Below are 23,688 nucleotides of genomic sequence, written 5' to 3' on the forward strand. Positions count from 1 at the left end.
GAGGATAGCCGAGCAGCTGTTACTTGTTTGGCGTTGTCTCTTAGAAGACTGTGATAGTATCATTTTAAGCAATCTTTTTAGGCCTTTGATCAGCAGTTGTAAAGTAGACACTGTATATGTCTTCCATATGAGGCTGAAGGTTGATGTCTGGGGGACAGACCACATTAATGCAGCCGTACCTCCACAATCACAGCAGATAAAATGGCACATCCAGGGGTTTCCCCAGGCTTCATCCTTGCCACCCAGATTCTCTTGCTATTGGCTCTCACCACTAGAGCTTGGTCAGTCGCTCTTCCATTTTTACTTCTTACTCGTTGCCCCTTCCTGTTTTTAAGACCCTCCTCATCTGCAGGGGACCAGTTCTCCCACTGCCACACGACCCAGTTTCCTATGGAGGAATTCCCTCCCTCTTCCTGCGAAATGCCCCTCCTCGTAAGGCTCTGAAGGAAGGCCAGAGCTGTCTGAGAGTGAAGCTGTGAGCTACATTTAGCCCAGGGATGGAGTAAGAGAGAGCAGGGTGGTGATGGGTCTGGTGTAGGGATTCAGGAAGCAACATGTGGTGTCTGCAGTGTGCCTCTGACAGGACTCAGTCCTTACTGGAGCTGGAATCAGACAGCTGGTAAGCCTAACGTTGAGCATGTGCGTGCTGGTGCAGTGTGTAGATACTTTTAATAGTTGCTTGACATGTACTTACTCTCTGATTTGGCTCAGAAATTGTCTCGTGATGCAAGTTGTACATTTCCCTAATGGTTGCTCCATTGTTCCTGGACTGCTGCCAGACTCAACTGAGATCAATTGAGAAAGCATTTATTAAAGTCCAACAAAATTGCTGCTACTCTTTATTGGATGAATTGCCTTTAATGCGGTGGGTTTTGTGCCAGAGTCAAGCTGCTGATGCCATTCACTTTGTGTAAATAAGGTTGATTTGTGATGCTGGAAAGGTTTGTGCTTTATTGATGAGCCAGTTGTTGATTTTCCTGCCTCGTGCCAAGCAAGCGAACGCAGCCGAGTCCTATTTTACTCTTCTTCACCCAGTGCCCCTCTAACTCAGATTTAATGGACTTAAACTAATTCTGATAGTTGCTCGCTTGTGATAAACAGTCAGTGTGAATACACGGCAAAACAAAGAGAAGCAGAACAGGCAGGTTGTGTGTGTGTGTGTGTGTGTGTGTGTGTGTGTGTGTGTGTGTGTGTGTGTGTGTGTGTGTGTGTGTGTGTGTGTGTGTGTGTGTGTGTGTGTGTGTGTGTGTGTGTGTGTGTGTGTGTGTGTGTGTGAGAGAGTGGCAGGTCGCAGTAATTAATTCATCACCGCAAAGTGACACAGTGAGAAGAGGCTCCACTTGAAGAAGCCACGCGGCGGCACACTGAGGGTGTCTCCAGGGGGGGTGTTGACACTAGAGCTGTCCTCACATCACCTGGCCCCTCGGCTGGAACCATCACCTTCCAGTACAAACTCTGTCACCCAGCAGTTTCTGCACCGTCGTGGGGTGCTGCTGTACTTTGTGGGTTTTATAACTTAATACTGTAATTTACCTCAAGAGGGAAGGCGAGGTGCGCACCGTTTTATGTGGCTGTAATCCATATCAAAATTTGATGATACCAGGATAAGACCTTTATAAACCACATGTGGCACCTTAGTCTGATGGCAGCCTCAAGGAGAGGTGACTGAAATTTAAAGGGGCACTCAACCAATTTTACTTGTCGAAGATAATTTACCTGTCACAGCGACAACTCTGCAGCTTCTCAAGTAATCCCGGCTTGGGCTGGGAGACTGCAGTTGTTACAGCAAAAGTAGAAGTATTAGATATATGAGTATAAAGTGTATAAAATATTCAGTTTTTTTGAGTTTTAAAAAGCCTTTCAGATGACGACAAAAGATCCCATCCCGGATGATACTGGCACAAGATTGTTTTGTAGGGCTGGCTGGCTGCTGTTATACAGTTTGAATTTTGCTTATTGATGTGGATTTGTCACTTTCCTTTGGAGGGTTCATTCCAGTGACTGTAACCGTAATTCATAAGAACAGACTCGCTGTACAAGACCTTAAAGATGCTATAAGTAAAATCTGTATTTTGGCTAACTTCCTGTCTGTTCTCGCAGTTAGCAGTCCCTTCCCTCCTCCCCAACGTCACCACACTGCAACATTGCCCTTGAGGACCACCTCTTTGTGGAGTTCTCTCTTCTGAGTAGATAAAGTGTGAACAGGATACCACGGAATGTTTTCTCTGTTAACCGCAGAAACAACCGACTGGGAGAGCATGTTATTAACGGAACACTCTATATCAGTGATGGCTGACACAATGTAGAGCTAATTAACACTTATTCTACAAAAAATATCACTCACAGCGACTTTAATTAACAGTGATGGGATGTACTTCACCACTGGCCAATTGGAATTGATAAAATGATAGTTTATACATAAACATCTTGCCCTAATGGTAGTCCTTTTTCAGTGACTAGGAAATTGGTTATTGACATTTTTTTTGTAAATCACATATTATTGTAATTATATGTTATTACAAGTGAAGTTGCATGGGAAACAAGTGGAAGAGGTTTCAAGGATTTTGAGATATTGTGGGGGGTTTTTTTTTGCCTTTTTTTTTATTGATAGTGACAGCTGAAGATAGACAGGAAAGGGGGGCAGAGAGAGGGGATGACACGCAGCAAAGGGCCGCAGGTCGGATTCGAACCCTGGGCCACTGCAGCAAGGACTCATGGTCGCCAGCTCTACCCACTGAGCTGGGTGCCCCGGATTTTGAGATATTGAACTTGGATGTGTAACTGAGATTAAAGGATGGGCATTAATGGAAGATAGATCCAAACAGCTGATTTTAATCTTGTTTGATAGAGGTCAGATCACGTAGTATACAGTATGAGAGCAGTCTGTGTCCGCTCATAGGAAGCTTCAGTGGAAGCCTTTGCAGTATACTGTTGTACTACTGTGACAAGCCAAGATAAAACAGAAACCCATTTTCTTCTGATACTATGACATTTCATTTTGTTAAAAGAGGGCAAACGATTTTTTATCCGTGTGAAGGTGACTCCCAGTTTGTTCAGAAGGAGGTTCGTTCCGTCTTGACGTAGTCTGAGAACTTTGGCCTCTCATTCTTCCTCCTCTGCCCTTTTTATCCAGTGTGTCTGCTTCAAAATGGGACTTTTTTGGGGGGAAGGATATTAATTTTAATGAGGCTGGATGAATGCTTGGCACAGACTGTGGAAGTCTCTCAGTTAGTGGACTGGTCTGACTAAAGTCATCCCTCTCTCTCTTGCCCCCCACTCTAAGGGAATTGGATCAGTAACACTTTGACTGCTGGGTTGACTAAAACTCTGTGTCTTCATACACTCACTAAGACATTAAAGTGTCTTTTACATTTCACAAGGAATGCTTGTTCAACCTTCCCTGTTTTGGTGAAGCTGTGTCTTTGTTGTTTGCGTTAAACACATTACAGAGTTCTTTACTGTTTCACTAAGAGAAGAACATCTTGTTCAGTAACTCTAATGCAACAAAACCAGCTAACCGGAGACATAAACATGCCTCGAGTGCTATCATGCTTTCAGTCTGAGTTCCTAGAGGCGTCTGTCTACTCTTGCTCTGAGCTGAGTGCCACATTTCAATCGTGCTAAGCCTCTCCTCCATCTAAACAAATGGATATTTGCAATTAGACATCCTCTGCTGGAGCAGACATATTACAGCCCACCCTTCAGTCTAATTAAAGGGCTTTCTCTGTCTGATTAGATTTGTTCCTTTTAGAATTAAAAATGCGTTGAGGATGCATGGGGAGGAGAATGAAGATGCAGGGAGGGTTTTTATAATGAGCATCGAGTGTCCAGCTCGGAGAGAGAAGACATTTTCTCTAATGAGAGATGTTATCCCATGACAGAGGACCCTCAGCCTACCTATTCCTCCAGAATAAATGACAAAATGGGTTCTCATGGTCTTGCAAAATAACTCATGTGGCTGTATAGTTTCATAGTTTCAGTGCCAGTGAACTGACTGTTTATTTGACCATTTTATGATCTGCCTTGGCTATTTTTACATAGTTATTCTTAATGACTGCCACCATGTCGGATTCGGTTAGATTCCCCTTGAAATCAATGAAACGGGGTGATTAAAATGAATCTTCCTTTATTTCCTGTTCCCTTGGAGTATACTGTTCCCCAGGTTAGCCACCACCAGCAATGTCATCTTCATTCACCAAAAACGTAATATGTGGCGTCTTTATTTTCTATTGTTCACTAAAAATCAACTGCACATGATTGAATACAAGCATGTTTAAAATGGTCTGATATTTGCACAGGCTATGTAGGCATGTACTACATATTTACCTGTCTGAGCCCCGTCTGGACATCCAATCTTATATTGTTATTCTGGTCTTTATTATCTAACCTTGACACATTCTCCCACAGAGATCGACCTATTTGACAAGGTTACGCAGTGATAGATGCCTCTAGATGGGCGTCCTTGGTCCGAGACTTTCCGCTTCATCCATCACCTGATGGCAAACAAAATGAAATTATATTGATCGTATTGATTGCTTTAAGGTAGAAAAACTCATATTTCCACCATAGATTATAACCGGCAGGGTGAATTTCAGGAAATGAGCCATTGTCTTTAAAGTCCGGGCCCATAACTGCATAATAGTGTCACCTCTCTCCTGGCTTGTTTGATGAATTGGAGGCATTTTTGATTGACTCTGCTGTTGATACAAGGTCAGTTGGTGCACAGGCAATAGGCTTGTGTCCTGTAACAGGAATTTATTACTATTTTCTGAATGTGTGGTAAGCTAAGGCTGTGTGAAACAAATCAATGAAGAAAGTACAGCCTGCTTTATTCACACTCACTAAACAAACAGCCTGCCAGTTTGGTTTCCTGCTCCAGGTAAAGGTTGATTAAAAAAAGCAGTTATTTCCTCATGCTAGAAGACTCTACCGGGTTGGTCTGCTAGCATGACTGCAGTGGTTCTGCAATAATCTCTTGTCTCATCTGCGGAGTTGCATCCCATAGGCAGTGTTGGGAAGCTTTCTTTTGAAATGTAATAGTGCTGCTTTACCATAAGATGAAGTTCATGTATTGTGTCCAACCACAGAGAAAGCAAAAAATTAAAAGACACATATTACTATTTACACTGTTCAATTTTTTTTACCAAAAGAGTAATTTAACTATTTTAATTACATCATCAAGCATGTTTCCTGCCTGATGTTTCTGACTTAAGTATTTTTTCCTTAAAAAGGATACAAACAGTGTTTCTCCGCTTCCAAGTTGAACTTTTCGTTGTCCGTGGTGTAAGATCTCTTCTGACCTGGTGCCACATTGTTGATGTAGCGTGAAATTCAATCCAGAGTATTTTATTTTGAAAATTTAGATTCTGTATGCCGTTTCTGTGCCTGACTGCCTGCCAATGCGATATGCTCTGTGCTGCTTAACCTGGTCGGGTTGTGCCTTCTATCAAAAATAGACCAGCAGAGCAGAGACACTTCTGGGACGCTTCCAGGTCAAAGCCGGAACGCATCACAGCTGTGCCCAGTTGAATTTGGGGCTAAACTGTCGCAACAGTACTCAACAGTGACTGACTGGAGCAATGTGCATTGATTTGATCACTACAATTTGAGCGCATACTGGCCAATGAATGGAGCCTGTCTAGCTGACCTTACCCTTGGTGGCCCATGTTGTTTGGGAAATTGCCAGAAGGAGGCATTCCTGCAAGGCAAAGAGATGCAAAGCAACAAAATGGACGATATATTGTACACAGCTTTTTAATAGATTTGGATGTAAGCCCTTTGTAATCACCAACATTTTCATTTGTAACTGTAATTTAATTACATATTTTTCTCAGAGACTATCAGATTATAATTACATTTAACTTGTAATTTATTTATGTAAGGCTGTTACATGTTACTAGTTACTCCCTACCACTGCCCTCAGATCTTTTGGGTGTGACGTGTTATTGGTAGAAGTAATCTGAGCAGTTTATTATATGATTCACAGCAATCACTACATTGTTATCGCTGTGGCTGTGTGCTCAAAATGTGCGTCTTGAGTGGACATGGTGTGTGAGTGGGTATGTATTCCCTTTGGTTTAGGACTTATTTAGATGCCTTCCTTGTTCTCGCATCAGCAGTCCCTGTTTGCTGAGCTGGCTCTTAAGGCATTGAATTGAAATGTATAAAATGCATTATAGTTTTCATATATGGGCCTCTGTACAAAGAAAAGGGCTTATTCAGAATCAAGGTTTTTTGTTCATAAAGCACTCAGATTAGCTTGCTGTTTTGGTCTCCCAGTAAAAACAGCTTTGATCCATTTGAAGGTAGTAGTCATTGAGTTGTGTCCATGCTCCACAGCGCAGTGCATTTAGTCCTCTCAGGTAATCGCAACAGTGTAAGAGGTGTGGAGGAAGTGAACAGATCTGCAGTTGACATTTAGTGGCCGTTGCTCAGCACCGCTGGGGTTTATCCAATCAGCTGTCCAGGTTGGTGCTGCTGTGAGCAGACAAAGATCCCTATTGATCTTAATAATAAAGGCGCCAATTCACACGCTTTAATCACTCTTGACATTGTGTCACTCTGTTTTCACTCAAAGACTGAGCTGCTGATAATGTCGTAAGGACATAAGTGTTTGTGCTTCATGTTGGTGCTTTGGTGTTTATAATGTATTTATAGGTATTTTATTTCCTCTAATAAAGGTATTGTGGTGCAGTGTTTAGTTGCTTTGGCTGACTTGAGGTATTTTCTGCATTGTGAATGGAATGAGTAAAGAGAAGGAAGCACTCAGACTGCTGCTATAAATTCTCTCACTCGTATTTATACCCTGCCAGCAGTATCAAAGTTCACTTTTCCCAACTGTCACGTGCTTCTTACTGAAACACAAAGCAGTGCATGCCTTCAGGAATATGACTCAGCAGACTAACCCAGTGTGCTCTGTGTGTGTTGCAGTGTGGAAGGTGATGCTCCAGGCAGCGAGGTGGGCGCCTCTGTGGACCCCAGCAGCGGCTACGGTTGCATCCCAGTGACCCGCAGTGGTGGGCTAGGGCCCGACCACTTGGACAGCCAGCTATACGGACACATCTTCCTGCCTGGCCACCCGCGACCCCGCCGACCCAAGCTCCAGCACTCCCAGTCTATCCTCCGCAAGCAGGCAGAGGAGGAGGCCATCAAGCGCTCCCGTTCGCTGTCAGAGAGCTATGAGCTCTCATCAGACCTACAGGACAAGCAGGTGAGGGGGGGCACACAAAGATTGGGACACTTCCATCTGTAGGGAATACGGCTGGGTGATAAAAACAATATTAATAAAAACAATAGATACTGTATATATCATGATATAGAAAGTGTATGCAAAATAATATGAATGGCCCTATGCATTATATCAGACAGAATGCAAAAACTATACATTTATATAGTTATATATTTTTAGTTTGGAATTCATTTTTATTTGCTTCAAATTATTAAAGCTGCACTAATCAATATTTTCATATTAACAATGGGACAGATATTTCTGTGTACAACGTGAAATGTGTGGCTTTTAGTGACAAACCCTCGGAGAATGATCACCCAACTCTGCCGTTACTCTCAACATTACAGAGCATTTTAGTATATTTTAGCTTACTGTTTTCCAGCCTTTACTGTTTTGGTTCAGTCTCAGCACTCTCAACAACCTCCAGCAGCTGCTTTTTATTTGTTACTATGGTTTCTTAACTAGTTCTGTCCAGTGACATGTTCAAAACAGCACACAATGAATGAAATTAATTTGTTCCTACTATAATAATTGATCTGCATAGACCGATCCAGTCAGTCCATTGTTATATAAATTCAAGAGGAGCTACCCACACCAAGATATCACAGTACAAATAGACGATGTTTGATCTACATCTTACCAACAGTGCTCCTGTGAAATGGTGCAAAACATCTATTTCACTGCTGTAAATCCACTCAAGAGATTTAAACTTAATGTAAAGAACAAACACATCATGAGTAGCAGCGGATAGAAAGTAGGAACCACAGTCAGTAAGCAAGTGCTAACAAGCAGGGTTAGGGTTAGGGTGCTTTAGTGTTTTGATGTCTTGGTTTGAGGATTTTTTTCTCACAGCCCTCTTTGAATGTAGTGGATAAATAAATGTTGTTATGATTAAATTAGGTGCTTTGTTAAATTTGTCTGCAGAAAAGAAAAATATTTTGCAAGGTTAACTGAACTCAAACAAATTTCCAGTTAAGTTTCGTCAGTGTTATGGTGTTATTGGTGTTATTATAGTTTTGAATTTTACATCAGTTTTTATTTATATATTTTTTTTAATTCAGGTTAGTTTCAGTTAGTTTCCAGACTGGTGTGGCTGGTTTCACTTTAGTTTTCATTGTTTCAAATAGTTTTAGTTTAACTTTGACTAGTTTCAGTATGAGTTTTAATTTTTGTATTACAATAAGGGGAATATTTAATATAATATTTATTGTTCAGGTAGGTATTACAACACAAACACACTCACAGTCATGTCACAGTCATGCTGATATCCCTGTCTCAATAATTATATACACCAATGCTTGTTGTGATGACAATTTGACAAAAATGGCAAAGACATTTCCTTTATATTTATATATATATATATATATATATATATATATATATATATATATATATATATATATATATATAAATATATATATATATAATTTATTTTTCTAGTTATGCAAGTACATAATATTGTTTCAATTAGTTTTCTAGTAAGTCTAGTTTTTATTTTTATTTCAGTAAACTACAACTGTGTTTTTTCACACCCAGTTTTAGTTTTTAGATTTGTTTTTAGTTTACTATAATACGTTTGCTGACGTACAGTTAGACCACAACAACCTTTTCTTTGAACATATCTTGCTTTTTCATGCCCAGTTGTACATTTGATAGGAGCTGCAAAGTAGAGGTCCTCACAGGTCCAATATGTAGGACCGGATCCAAAAAGGACCCATGGACATTTGGACTGGATCCAAATAGACCTGGGGATAATGAACTCGATCCAAAACTCAAACAGACCCAAATAATTAGAGATGCTCCACCAATTAATGAGAGGCTGATTGTGAGTGTGGTATTACACATACTGACACACAGACCCGCACGATAAAAATTGGGGTGTGTAAGAAAATATGGAAAAATATTGTATAGTGATATTTTGTTTTGTGATATTGTATCCATTCTCAAGAAAGTTATTATATTACCTGTTGCTATTGTTTTTTCATGCAGGTCAAATAAAAGTCATATAATAGTAGCCTGGTTTGGCTTTGTGGCCATATCAGCTGTGTCTGTGTGGGAAAGACACTGGACCTGTTGTTAAGCAGAGAAGGCTGTAGCCCCAGAGTGAGACTCACTGTCATGGTCTATGTTCCTTGTGGCAAGTCGTCTGGGCTCCATGGCCCTGACGTGGTTCAGGGAAACATGATTAGTGTCATTCAGTAGCAGGAAACTGTGTCAGTGTGTAAAAGGCACAGGGCAGAGAGTGGGAGGTAATATAAAACAGCCCTGGACACCATCCTAATTATAGGTATATCACCTTAGTGTAATGATCTATTCTCACTCATTTAACTTTAGTGTACACTATGAAATATACACCTGACTGATTCCTTTTAACGTATAGTACTGTCCATCTCTCTTTTAATAAAAAATAATTAAATATTGCAGCACCCAGTTTTATCAATTTATATGTATTTATTTTATAGTAATTCTTTACTACATCTTAATTTGTGGTTTCTTTATGGTCATTTTTAAGCTATCCAGTAGCACTGCAGTCCCCAAACATAATCATATTTTCTCTCTAAATCTTGTTTGTGGTAGCTCTTCCAACAGCAATTCCTCATCATTATTTGGGTCATTACCATTTATCGGTCAAACAGGGTTTCCATCATTATTCAACATTATCCATCTTCCCTGGGGGTCTATTTGAGTCTAATAAACCCCCAATTCCAGTCATTTTTAAATGTCACTACCACTCGTCTTTTTTTTCCATTGCAAAAGCAGATAAGAAAGCAGCATCATTCTTCATTCTGTCTAATCCATGTATCCAAGGTAATAGTCTTACTTTTGTAGCCAGATGAAAACAGTGTTTGTCCACAGTAATTTTCTAGAGAGATATATTAAGTGATACACCAAACAAAATATATCAACTATGATTTCTTGGAATAGAATGAGAATACCGTTGAGAAGACTTTCTGCCATTAAAAACCTGTTGCCTTTTGAATCCATTGTAACAGACATAAAACTATCCACAGCTGCTTTGGAAGTAAACTATAAACAGTCAGTTTGACAAAATAATCTTAAACCAACATCAATTAACTCGCTTTTTTTTCCCTTTATTTGGAAACTAACTGAGCCATCTCTGTGACAACTTAACAAACTCCATTTGCTGATGAGGACTGTGAGATGTGGTTGAAAAATTTGTTGAAAATCTAGTAAGTGGACCTTACCTAAGTTTTGAAACTATTTCCGAGGTTTCCGGAAGTTTCTCACTCAAATATTTTGTGTGTGTGTGTGAGCGTTTGATACAAAAATATTCTTCTCCTGGGTGAAGTATCACTTTTGCCCTATAATCCAAAGTACAGAATACTGTATGCATTCATTATCCCTTTTTTCACCTAGGATCACTATCACCCGTTGCCCCATTACAGAGCACATTTCCATTGCCAGAAGACCGCAGCTAAGGGACTATTTAGACAGTTCCTAGTTGTTTCTCAGATCCATTTATGACACCAACTTTCTTTCTCTTCCTTGCAGGTGGAGATGCTAGAGCGTAAATATGGTGGGCGTTTCATAACCCGGCATGCAGCCCGCACCATCCAGACAGCCTTCCGCCAGTACCAGATGAACAAGAACTTTGAGCGTCTTAGAAGTTCTATGTCTGAGAACCGTATGTCCAGACGGATCGTCCTATCCAATATGAGAATGCAGTTTTCCTTCGAAGGACCTGAAAAAGTCCACAGCTCCTACTTCGAGGGAAAGCAGGTCTCTCTAACAGATGACGGCACCAAAATCGGAGCACTGGTGCAGTCAGAGCATGGTGGGGAAATGGGCATGCAGGCCAAGACCCCCACTACACAGAGCGATTTCACAGACGCTATCACAGAACTAGAAGATGCTTTCTCTAGGCAGGTCAAATCTCTAGCTGAGTCCATAGATGATGCTCTAAACTGTCGTAGTCTGCATGGTGACGAAAACCAGTCGGAGCCAGGGAGAGGCCACCAGGATATGGACAGGGAAGTCAGTTGCCAGGTGAAACCCTCCCATGGTCCTTCAGAACACCGCAAACTGGACGAGATGACAGCGTCTTACAGCGATGTAACCCTTTACATCGACGAAGAAGAACTGTCACCACCACTGCCCTTGTCTCAATCTGTAGACCGGCCCTCCAGCACGGAATCAGACCTGCGTCAGCGTTCCCTCAACTCTTCCCAGGACTACTGGTCACTGGCTCATAAGGATGAGAAAGGGGACACAGACACCAGCTGCCGCAGTACACCATCTCTGGAGTGCCAAGAGCAGCGCTTGCGGGTAGACCACCTACCCTTACTGACCATTGAGCCTCCGAGCGACAGCTCGGTGGAGCTGAGTGATCGTTCTGACCGCAGCTCTTTGAAGAGACAGAACGCCTACGATCGGAGCCTCAGCAACCAGCAGAGTAGCCCCAAACACATCAGCCACAGCCTGCCACCCCGAGGGCCTTCTAGAGAGGAGGATGCCACCCGCCATCGGCCACGACAACTGGAGGCCCATCTGGCCATCAACGGCACTGCAAACCGGCAGAGCAAGTCGGAGTCTGATTTCTCTGACGGCGACAATGACAGCATCAACAGCACATCCAACTCCAATGACACCATCAACTGCAGCTCAGAATCCTCGTCCAGGGACAGCCTGAGGGAGCAAACGCTCAGCAAGCAGACGTACCACAAAGAGACTCGCAACAGCTGGGACTCACCTGCATTCAGCAATGACATAATCCGCAAGAGGCACTACCGCATTGGCCTAAACCTCTTTAACAAGTATGTACACTCCACTACATGAGATCCACACAGAACCAGACACAATCTGATACAAATTGCATGCCCAATGAGGGACAGAAGAGGTCATGTCAATTATATCAATTATTTATGATGTAGAGAATGTTTTTGTTGAAGAACCCATCATGAAACTCCTGATAAATATGCAGTGATGTTGCTTGAAACAAGAATATCTGTTCTACTTAAGGTGCAAACGAGTACAGGACGCATTCTGCTCCACTTCAGGCAGAGCAAGTCATCTGAGTCTGTGTGATTCCATTTAATCATAGATGATTGTGGATTTGGTTTCTTTCAGACCCGGCCATTAAGTTCCTTTTAATCATTTCATTTGATCAACACCGCAGAGAAACATAGCTCCCTCCTCCCCACTCTCGGGCCCTCATCCCATTCCACCACCTCCCTCCCTGCCACCCTAAATCCTGTCCCTCATCTGACACACATTTGGCCAGGGGCAGAAGTGCAGTGGGATAATCGCAGATTTGGACTGCGTCCTTACTCCTTCCCTTTTTGTCTCTCTCTCTCTCTCTCTCTCTCTCTCTCTACCCTCTCCTGTGTCTCCAGGAAACCAGAAAAAGGCATCCAGTATCTGATAGAGCGAAACTTTGTTCCAGACACTCCAGTGGGTGTGGCTCACTTCCTGCTCCAGAGGAAAGGCTTGAGTAGGCAGATGATTGGCGAGTTCCTGGGTAACAGACAGAAACAGTTCAACCGAGATGTCCTCGAGTGAGTTTGCAGCAAGTAATGTCTGTGTAATCTCTGTCACATTTGTATGAGCACATGGATCATCTTACCTCAACCCTGAAAGGAGGATTCTCTAAAACAGGTTTTTTATTTGACTTCCCAGCTATGCCAGTGCACAGAATTTTATTTTATCTGCTTTCCAGGAACATAAATCATCATTTAGTTGCAAATAAGGTTGCCAGTTTGCAATCTACACTCATTAAATAGTCTTTGGAGTTACTGAGTACTACATAATGACTCAAGTTACATCCAGGAAATAAACAGAAATAGAATCCACTCAGGAAATTGCTGTGATGCTCAGATAAACATAAGGACCCCATTTATATTCTTCAGTCCTTTTAATAGGGAAGAAAGTCGTAAGGGTCTTGATTTTTTCAGTAGTGATTCTTTGCATCATTCAAATAGCGCCTCTACTTTATGCTTTAGACAGGACAGACTTATCTGAAACACATTCGAAGCACATCAGCTCTAGCAGAGCCCATTGAGATTCAGTGGAGGATAAGGCCAGGAAAGGTCCGTCAGTGTCAGTTTGACAGGCATATCTAAAGGGCTCCTTGAGAAAACGTCTATAAATCCTGACATGTAAGGTAGCACGGTATCAGGGCTAGTCACAATCCTCTCTTCAGCCGAGAAAAAAGTTTTATTTAAGTAGAAGTGTCAATTTCACAGTGGAAAAATACTCTCATTATACGTAAAAGTCCTGCTTTAAATCTGCACTAATCAATACTTTTAAATGAACAGCAGGCAAATGTAGCACCCGACTCTGAAGTTCCCTTCATCTCTACAGAGCTTTTTAGTGTCTTTCAGAACATTGTCTTTGGTTTTACAGCCCGCAACTGTTGCTGTTTTGGTTCATTCTCACCGCTCTAACCCTCGGTTCACACTGCCTACCTGCTGTGTGGCTACTGCTGCCAGCCCTATCTGTCTATACTGAGTTTGCATTTGATAAATACCATACAATAAAAGCCTTGTTAAGATATGAATGGATTCTGTCCACAGAAAAGCCTGAGAGATTTTAATCTGAGACAGATACAGGAGTATGTATATTTTTTCTATTTTCTGTGACATATTCAGAGCAAAAAAAAAAAAGAGTAAAAGCATGTGTTAGCACTAAATTGTTGGTTTCTCAAGTATCAAGTAGGCTACTGATAGTCACTGGCTGGGGTGAAAAACTATTTTTTAATTTTTTTAAAGAAGGAAGTTTTTAAAGAAAGAGCCTAGTACAGATTTGGAAATTTTACTGAAATTCTTTAGATAACGTCTAAAAGGAATTGTCTCATCAAGCTAAAAAAAAGGCTGTATTCCAGAAAATTAGCAAGTAACTGTAGCTGTAGCTGATGAATGTACCACACATTACACTGAATCCCATGCACCTTTCTTGAACCCTCAAGTAATTCCTGTTTGAAAGGATTATGTGTATTTTCCTATCTGATATTGTATTGTAGTGTATTTCCCAACTTAACACTGCTAATTGTGTGTTTTTCACCAGCTGTGTGGTGGATGAAATGGACTTCTCAAGTATGGAGCTGGATGAAGCACTCAGGAAATTCCAGGCACACATCAGAGTGCAGGGAGAAGCTCAGAAGGTTGAGCGGCTGATAGAGGCCTACAGGTAAGAAACTCTAAAAGCTGTGGCCACAACACACAACAGGGTTTCATCTCCCACAACCAGCTTGGGCTCAATGATGGCTGGAACATGAAAATGATCACCTCAAGTCATGTAGTTTCTCCACAGCTGGAAGGAATAAAGTGATGATTTTGCAAGCAGGGTGTTACATTAACTTAGACCAACTGAGGATTATGTGACAGGATGATCATTACTGGGTTCATTGCCATGTCTAGCATTTACCACCAACACAGCATGTATGAATAATGGATAGCACAGGCTAGCTTTGCACCATTTCAAAAACACCATTACCCTCTGAAACAGAAGTGACACCAAAAAGTCACTGTCTTCCTTTAACACTCACAGTGCAGCTGTACAAAGCCATTTTAAACACAGACTCACAGACACACAGACACTCAGATATAATTTGGAGAGAATTAGTTAAAAACATTGAGAAAAACCTCCTGCAGGGCTACTGATGGATGTTGTTTGTCTCTCATTTATTTACTCCATACCTCATGTAGAAAGGTGCTCCCATACCCACAGAGAATTGGCTTCCATCAGCACTGAGCAAGGACATTTCGGCCTCAGTAAACACTGCGGTCGCTGTTACATTGGGGAGATGACGGTAACTGATCATCTGGCACACGCCTGCAGCCCAGTCCAGATATGATCATGAACTCACCTTATGGTGACTCAGAAAGCTGTTAAACGGCCCGTCTGATGGCTGCAGGCTGTATCTACAGTCTTCACCGGTACTGGCTCATTGTGCTTTTGACTTGGGGCTATGAAGTATTATTTAACTTTATATGACCACGGCTCAGATAGTGGAGAGCTCAATATTAATATCAATATTGATATTGCCCATAAATGGAGGTTACAGGGAACATTAACAGGGCAGATTAATGACTTATTGTGCCTGGAAAGAAAATGTCTTTGTACAGGTACTTTGTCCGTGATGTCCTTAATAACTTTCTGTCTCTCATGTTCAGTCGGATCTAATGTAACATATTTTTGCAAACAGCATCTAAGCATTGAACCTCTTGGTGGTGGTTTTCACAGTCATGGTGTGCTACTGACTGAAAGAAAACTCAACAAGCCATTTGAGATGAGCCTACAACATTCAGGAAGACCCATGTTTGTTTTCCATGAAGCTAGTCAGCCTAGCTTGATACCCTTAGCACTGACTTCCAATGGGTGTTTTTTTTTGGGGGGGGGGGTTGTTAAAGGTCCAGTGTGTAACATTGAGGAGGATCTATTGTCAGAAATGGAATATAATATTCATAGGTATGTTTTCATTAGTGTATAATCACCTGAATATGAGAATCGTGTTTACTTTACTTTATAATTAGGTGTTTTTACACTAGCTCTAGATAGGGCCTTTCTTTTTTCTTTTTTGCAAGAAAATCTTACCTATTTTAGTGGAAATTTATGACCACATGGTCCAAACTCACAGCCACTGGTTGTCCTGTGACCTCAGCAATCTGTATATCTGTGCCGCAAATTATGACAGAGTATAATGAGTAAGGCATAAAGTAGGGAGTGCTGAAATCACAGACTACAGGCTAAGTAACATACAAGACTGGCCCTCTAGCTGGTTAACTGTGTGTTTGTTTGATGTGGAGTATATTCATGAATAGATTTCACCAGTCAAATAATAGTACCAACATTGTTGGCAGAAAAATACATGAAATTTCTTCTTTTTGGTAGTTACAATTTTGTAACTTTAAACAGATATCTGCATATAATATCTGCATTCTGGTTTCCATTTGTAGTCTCAGTAGTATTGACCAATCATGTTTGAGAGAACAGTCTGTGGGGAGAGCAAAAGAGGGGAACACATTGGCCAAAATGCTATCTCAGAGACCTCCGACTATTGGCCGACAATTTAGCTTTATATTAGCTTTTTTAAATTAAATTAATTAAATTCATATACAGATATGGGTTTATAGAGATTATCAAGAATGTATCTTTATCTTTATTCTAATATCAAGTTGCCAATTGGACTGCAGAGGAAGTCTTGACCCAGATATCCATTATACATTTTCTGGATATCTGCTTGCTACACCAGAAGCACCAAAAAACACCTTTCCCCCAAATGCAAAATTGCTGTCAGACAATAGCCGATGGGTCCTGAGATTGAGTCAAAATAAACACAAAGGAAATACAGTATATATTGATTTCTCAACAAACATAAGTTCAGTTCAGTTTGACTTTAAAGTTTCTACGTTCAATCTCCTTCCTGCAGCCAACGCTACTGCATCTGCAACCCTGGTGTGGTGCGACAGTTCAGGAACCCTGACACCATCTTCATCCTGGCCTTTGCCATCATCCTCCTCAACACGGACATGTACAGCCCTAACGTCAAGCCTGAGAGGAAGATGAAGCTGGAGGACTTTGTTAAGAACCTCCGAGGTACTTTGTTCCCCCTTCCTGCACTAGGTCGAGCTTACTGTCACAAAACCATTATTATATTCATACACTACTGTACAGCTCTAAGGATAAATATTCAGCTCAAATTGAGTTTTGTGCATGCATTTTGCCTCGATTAATGACTGTGTCAATAAGGTTTTTTTTTGTAAGTCATGGCCAAGAAAGCTCTGCTATTGAGGCAAAGCACTTTTTAGTTGCCCTCAACAGATTTTGAGGGTATTAGCAGGGGCTTTGTGGCATGGCTAACTCATTTCTCTGCCTATTGGAGTGTCAGTAATTAAAGTACAGTATTGAGTGGAGGAGAAATACTTGTCCTCGGAGAGTTCTGAAGGACGTTTCTGTCTGTACTGTGAGAAATATGTGCAGTGCAGCAGTATGTAAGTAAATTCAGGGGTTCATCAGCTCTCGTAAATCTGTGAATTAAACATTAATCCTTCTCTTCTTTCTCTCTTTTTTTCTCTCATCCTCTGGCAGGAGTGGATGATGGGGAGGACATCCCCCGAGAGATGCTGGTAGGGATATATGAGCGGATTCGCAAGCGAGAGCTCAAGACTAATGAAGACCATGTGTCCCAGGTTCAGAAAGTGGAAAAACTCATTGTTGGAAAAAAGCCGGTATGTCTGAGTTTGCCCTTGGGCTGCTGCACGTAGAGTGTGACCACTTTTATCTTTCCCCTCTATTCAATAGCTGAATCTAGCAGGAGCATGCAGAACCAAATTAGGCAATGTACTTCTAAGCTGTCGCAGAGAGCACCAGCTTATTAATGGCCTACGTCCTCTAAAAATTTACAGAAATGAAAGCGCATTCTTTACTTGAACCTACTTTCTTCGCTGTGTGACACAGACACATCAATTCTTCAGGGCTGGAGACCTTAATGCTGAATGGCTGTAATATGTCTTTTGCCCAAAGTGCTGGCCAAGAAAAGTGCCGTCTGGCAAGCTCTGTAATAATAAATGAGATAAATAGCCTCAAACCCAATGATCTTGAAGGTGTTTACTTGAAACCCAACCCATCCCTCCGATCCATTGATGCCCTTTTCGTCAAACTAACTCCACTTTAGTGACACAAATCAGCAGAAGTTCAAGGGACCTGACAATGTCATGATCATAAAGATTGACACACACTGGTAACACAATATATTAACAGAAGGATAGTGAGGGACACATAGATGTTTGTTCTGTGATGCATAAAACTACTTTCCCTGATTTAAAATTTGGCCTGTATTTCTTTTTGAATGCTGTATAGAATGTCTTAACTTTGATGTATTGTGAATTTAAAAGTTCACTGATCCCTGTAAAATAACCCTTGTATGTATCTCTCACTTCATAGATTGGCTCATTACACCACGGTCTGGGCTGTGTAAGTATTACTCTTTCTGTCATCTACATCTTAAGTTTGAATGGAAATATTTGTAAAATCCCAATGGCTTCATGCAACAGATTTTGACAGACATTATGGAATGTATAAACGTATATATTTGCTTGTCAACCTCGAAAGCCTCCTGTGAGGCATCTCAGAAATGATGCTGTATTGTGTGCACAGGTGCTATCCCTACCCCACAGGAGATTGGTCTGTTACTGCAGACTTTTTGAAGTGCCCGACCCCAACAAACCACAAAAGTTGGGCCTGCACCAAAGGGAGATCTTCCTTTTTAATGACCTGCTTGTGGTACGGCAGACATTATTCTTCCAGCACATTGAGAACACACATTGGGCATTCCCTCATAAGAGTCTAAACCACAGTGTATGCTCTGTTTTTTTCATAGGTTACAAAGATTTTCCAAAAGAAGAAGAATTCTGTGACGTACAGCTTTCGGCAGTCCTTTTCACTTTATGGCATGCAAGTGCTGCTATTTGAGAATCAGTGTAAGGGCCACAGATACTTTTGTGTACGCTCTTTCTAGAGGTGTCAGTATGCTTCAAACAAACTAGTTTGTACGACAACACGTCTAAAGTCAAAGGTGTTTAATGCTGTTCAGAATGCCCACACTCCAAGGTCACTGGATTGCTTTAAGACAGTCTTTCTATCAAGGTTTTTCTATCAATCGTACAAACAAAAAGTGTCTAAAGCAGCTGTGTGAGGAATGGCAAAATAGTTTGAGAGAGTAGTCAAAACCCTGCCTTGGTTAACAACTCCGAACACCTGGCCAGCCCATGCATGAAGTGGGCATGGTTGTCGCATTATTGTTTCCACTGTTTGCAATTCTGATGTAGAAAAGGTATGGAGGGAAGGGATTTCCGACAGTGTTCGACAATCCAACAAGCATTTAGTTTGAAGCACACTGGCACCTTAATGGTAGCAGTGTTGTCTGTTATTGAAGCAACCCTAATTTCTGTGGAAGCAGGTTAAAGTGTTGATATCGCCTTTAGATTATCCCAATGGAGTACGTCTGACCTCTGCCATTCCTGGAGCCGACATCAAAGTCCTCATCAACTTCAATGCACCCAATCCTCAGGACCGCAAAAAGTTTACCGACGATTTGCGAGAATCTATTGCTGAAGTCCAAGAGATGGAGAAGTACCGGATAGAATGTGAGTAAATGTTTTTTTTAAGTGTGGACTGGAGTTGACAGAATCAGAAAATACTTACAACTCGACTTGGATTTTAACATCAATGAGTCGTGACTTCACTTGGACTTGAGCCTTTCGAATGGAAAATACTTGATACCTTCCCCCAAGACCAAAGATTTAGAAATATGTTATTTAAAGTATGCCACAAATCGATTCATTTCCTGAATCAACTGACGTTAACGCCATTCATTCCCAGCAGGTTGTCTGACTTAATTTCCCAGATCCACTTTCTTTGAACCAATCTGACAGCATCCAATCAAGTTGTAGAGAACTAAAGTTACGTTACTGAGTGGCAGTTAAATTATACCAAAATAATTAATTTTTTTTTCATTCTGTTGTTAAATTACTTGTTTAGGACTCGGAACTCCAGGTTTAGGACTTGAGACTTGTCAGTCTTGACTTGGGAAGTGCAAGACTTGAGATTTACTTGCAAAACAATGACATGACCCACCTCTGTGTTTTCCTCTAGATATCTGTGCTCAACAAATATCCATCCTCAGTCAGTTCAAATAAACAAATTACAAGAGAGAATTACTGTTAACATTGCATATGTGTCTCCTGCACAGCTGAGCTAGAAAAACAGAAGGGGGTGGTGAGGCCCAGCATGTCCCAGAGTTCAGGGTTAAAGAAGGAGACTGGCAACGGCAACCTGAGCCGAGCAAGCCTTGACGACAGCTACGCCATTGGTGAAGGTTTGAAGAGGAGCGCCCTCAGCAGCTCCCTACGTGACCTCTCAGATGCAGGTAATATCAGGGGTTGCCATGGTAACTTGCTTTCTCATGTCCTATCCCTCTGCTAGACAAAGTAGAGTATATACCCGAGCTGGATGCTGGCATGATACAATTCTCTCCTTTTGGGTGTTAATTGATTTGGAAACTTGGAAGAAGCTGAGTTCCTGCTCCTGTACAGTTTTGATTTGGCTGGTAGCTACAACTGACCTGCCAATGCAGAGTCTCTCGGTGAACACACACCCCCGTCCCTGAGCCATGGAGCCAAGGAAGCAAGGAGATGGTGATGGAGATGGGTGTGTTTGCTAATGGGCCCAGGTGTAATTTACTAGAGGCTATCAACTAGTAATCCTGCGTCACCGGCGGGGGAGGAGGCAGCGCTATGTAGGTCACTCTGATCAATTTGAGCGTCTTAGTGGTAAGAGGAATTAATGTTGTGCGGTTGATTCAGGCAGGGTGTAGAGAGTCGCCTTCACGCTACAGAGCTGCTCTGCAAAAGCACACTCAATGACCTCAGCACAGGGTTCAGACTAGGGAAGCAACATCAAAGAGTGGATGCAGCTGTTTGTTTTCACTGATCACATTTTACTGGCAGTCCTTATAAAGCGCAGCCAACACTGGATTTTGGAGGCTTGTATTTCTTTTAGGAACTGTTAAGTTAAGATCCCCTCCAGACATGCTTTACAGCATTAATATAGTGTTCTTAAAACAATAATGTATTTTCCACAAAAAAATATATTTTACACATTCAAATCCTTAAAAATAAATCTACCTCTTCTACCTCATAAAAAATTCCAGAATCTATGAATATGCAAATTTTGCTAATCTCTAAAGTTTACATACAAGATGTCTCCTACTTCACTGTAAAGTCCATTCTCATTGTATGTGCACTGGTGGCTTAAGGTTTCTACATTACACTGTACAAATTGCACCAGGTTTGATTGCTAACTATTTGTGATGTCACAAATCATGCTCATAAGCCCTGCCCCTTAAAATCCGATTTTCAGTGAGTAGAGATACATTTTCTACTTTTAGCAGATGAATGTGAAAACATCCTTCTAGTGTCAAACTCTGCATGGACAGCATTCTGCACAGTGAAGCAAAAACATTCAACTGTAAGAACAAGAAGAAAAGCTGATTTTTGACCAAAGGGGAACTTTAAATTTACAAAAGGTTAAATACAGCTTCCTCTATCCTTAATTGGAACTCTATACCAATTTTATTGATAGGTTTACACAAGGTCAGTTAACCACTCATGGGGAGTACTACTCAGCCTGTGAAAACAGTTGTACAGTGTCTTCTGTGGCTCTGAGATTACCCTGATGATGTCAGGGTAATCTCACTTTTGACTTGGAGACTACAAAATGTTACAAAGACAGTATCCGTTAGAAACTGGAGGCGTGGAGTTTGAAAGATGTGGACATTTACCAAACAGTGAAGGGCTAATAAAAAATAAATATAAAAAAATATATTATTTTTTGCATTATGGGAAATGTAGGCTCCAGTGCCTTTGGATCGTGGCTCATACTCTGGACTCAGGATAGCCTCTGCTGCTTCGATTTCAACCACTCTGTTTTTAATCCGTCTCTTGTGAGTCTTGCAACTAAATGGATGTGAAATGCTAAATTGCTGGAGTAACCCTTTAATGAAACCAGATTGCAAGTTACTGAGGGGAAGGTCTCCTGCCAGCTGGGCCTCAAGTTGCTGCGTAGAAAAGTTACCCCAGAGGATATAACCTTGTTGTGGAGTCGTAGCACTGATTTGCTTCTTCCCTCTCCTTTAAGTCCTTATTCACCTCCCTCTGCCGTACTGACAGTCTGCTGCTAGCTAGCCATACACCATCTTTGTCACCTAAGGGTGCTAGCGCCCCCCAACCCCGCCGCCCCACCGCACTAGACAGAAGGAATATGTGCACCTTCACGTGTTTACCAGGCGTGTCTAATCTGTCATGTTACATGTTCTGGGCAGGCAAGCGTGGGAGGCGCAGCAGTGCAGGATCACTAGACAGCAATATGGAAGTAAGTAGGAAGCAACTGATGCTGAGCTGTCCTCTGACTTTCTGTTGTTCACTCTGAGCACACAAGTCTCTGTTTTTTTGTTTCTTTGTAGTTTGAGTTGTTTTTGTTCTGTTTTGGTGGTGTTTTTGTTGTGAGCACCTTGGTCACTGTGCATGCATTGGGCTGAACGGGAATGACCCGCCATGGCTGACACATGTTAACCCTCGATGTACACAGCATGACACGACTAATAATACCCCTGACTCACATTAGGGCTGCTAGTCTCTCACCTTTGAGTCATCCTCTCTTGTGTAGCGGGTTAGACTTTTAGCCATCTCCTGAATGTTGTCCTGTTTTTGTTGACTCGACGAGAACCTGGCTGTGCTTCGTCAGTTCCAGCTCCTGCATGTTCACACAGTTTGAAGCGACTGACCCGCACTGATTCCTTTCACCGACCCCTGCCCTTGATAAAAAAGTTCCTCCCCTTTTCCTCTGTTATTGTCGCACAGCCAGCAGTGTACTGCGGTGAAAGAATCCATGGAGGCACAGAACTGTTCATATACTCTCTCAAGCCGGACAGTGCGTGTGACCCGAGCCATTTGTATGTGGCTAGCTGAGTTAGCTTGATTTAATTGTTGATGATTTGATACATGCCTAAATTTGGAAAGGCTGTCATTATTCTATATTTTTTACAGTCAACAAATCCCATAAAAGACAGTGGAGCTCGGCCCGAAGCCCATTAGTTAAACGAACCACCATTGACTTCGAGGAGCGGGCACCGGAAGTATAAATACAAACTCATTTCTGGGTTTTAGGCCTCATTCCTGCAGCACTTAAGTTTGCTTTTAGCTGGCTAACATGTTAGCATGGATTAGTTTAGCCACTTATGAAGAATGGGGCACAGGTTTCTGTGTCCTCTGGCTTTTGAGAGAGCTTTGTTTGTCAGTATTCAATATGTAAAGTTAGACAAAATGTTTCTGTCAACAGCACCCACGCAGAGTGCAAAGATGAATAACCCGCACTCCATGTTGACTCATTTAACCTTTTAGCACCCACTCTTCCACCCCTGAGATGCTAGCACTACTAAAACTGCAGATGCTATGAAAACTTACATGAATTTGAAAATGTAATATAAAGTATGTCTCAATAGATTTACTCTCATCTTTTCAGTTATTGTGGTGAGCCTCATAAAAATACTGCAGGTACAATGTACAGCAGAGAATATAATTAAACAATAATAAACAATTGAATGTGGTGTCTCCTTATTGTCAAAGCAGTCTGATAGTCCAACAACATGTCCATGAACAAATAATTGCAAGGATCAGGCTGCTCTGAGCAGTGTAGCCAACCAATGAAAGGTTATATACCAAATTCACTGCTACTAGATGTCGCACAAGAGCTCCGGAATCTCAGTAAAATGGGAGTTACAGCCAACCAGACTCCATTGATAAAACTAGTCATTTCATCTCACAGATAACAACACTTCAAACTGGCAAGAAAAGAAACAGAAAGCAAATAAAACTCACCAAAAACGTCTTTGTTAGTCTCTCCACAGTCTTTCCAACAATCACCAACACTGGTTTCGCTGAAAG

General features: G+C 41.6%; 1 protein-coding gene across 14 annotated transcripts in view; it reads left to right on the plus strand.

Moving 5' to 3' along the window:
- iqsec1b (IQ motif and Sec7 domain ArfGEF 1b) overlaps nt 1-23,688 on the plus strand; it is a 204,830-nt gene that overhangs the window by 174,922 nt on the left and 6,220 nt on the right. For 12 of the 14 annotated variants that reach the window (XM_051414933.1, XM_051414935.1, XM_051414938.1 and 9 more), the window contains 12 exons: nt 6,931-7,210; nt 10,742-12,003; nt 12,583-12,744; nt 14,252-14,374; nt 16,617-16,783; nt 17,276-17,415; nt 18,131-18,160; nt 18,344-18,469; nt 18,567-18,666; nt 19,171-19,332; nt 19,938-20,114; nt 22,068-22,117. In XM_051414933.1, coding sequence (XP_051270893.1) covers nt 6,931-7,210; nt 10,742-12,003; nt 12,583-12,744; nt 14,252-14,374; nt 16,617-16,783; nt 17,276-17,415; nt 18,131-18,160; nt 18,344-18,469; nt 18,567-18,666; nt 19,171-19,332; nt 19,938-20,114; nt 22,068-22,117 — 2,779 coding nt within the window. Of the gene's footprint in view, nt 1-454; nt 620-6,930; nt 7,211-10,741; nt 12,004-12,582; nt 12,745-14,251; nt 14,375-16,616; nt 16,784-17,275; nt 17,416-18,130; nt 18,161-18,343; nt 18,470-18,566; nt 18,667-19,170; nt 19,333-19,937; nt 20,115-22,067; nt 22,118-23,688 lie in introns of those variants that run through there. The other 2 variants (XM_051414943.1, XM_051414946.1) reach the window with 2 other exon arrangements.

The sequence above is a fragment of the Dicentrarchus labrax genome, unplaced genomic scaffold, assembly GCF_905237075.1.
Source record: "Dicentrarchus labrax unplaced genomic scaffold, dlabrax2021, whole genome shotgun sequence".
NCBI lineage: Eukaryota > Metazoa > Chordata > Actinopteri > Moronidae > Dicentrarchus > Dicentrarchus labrax.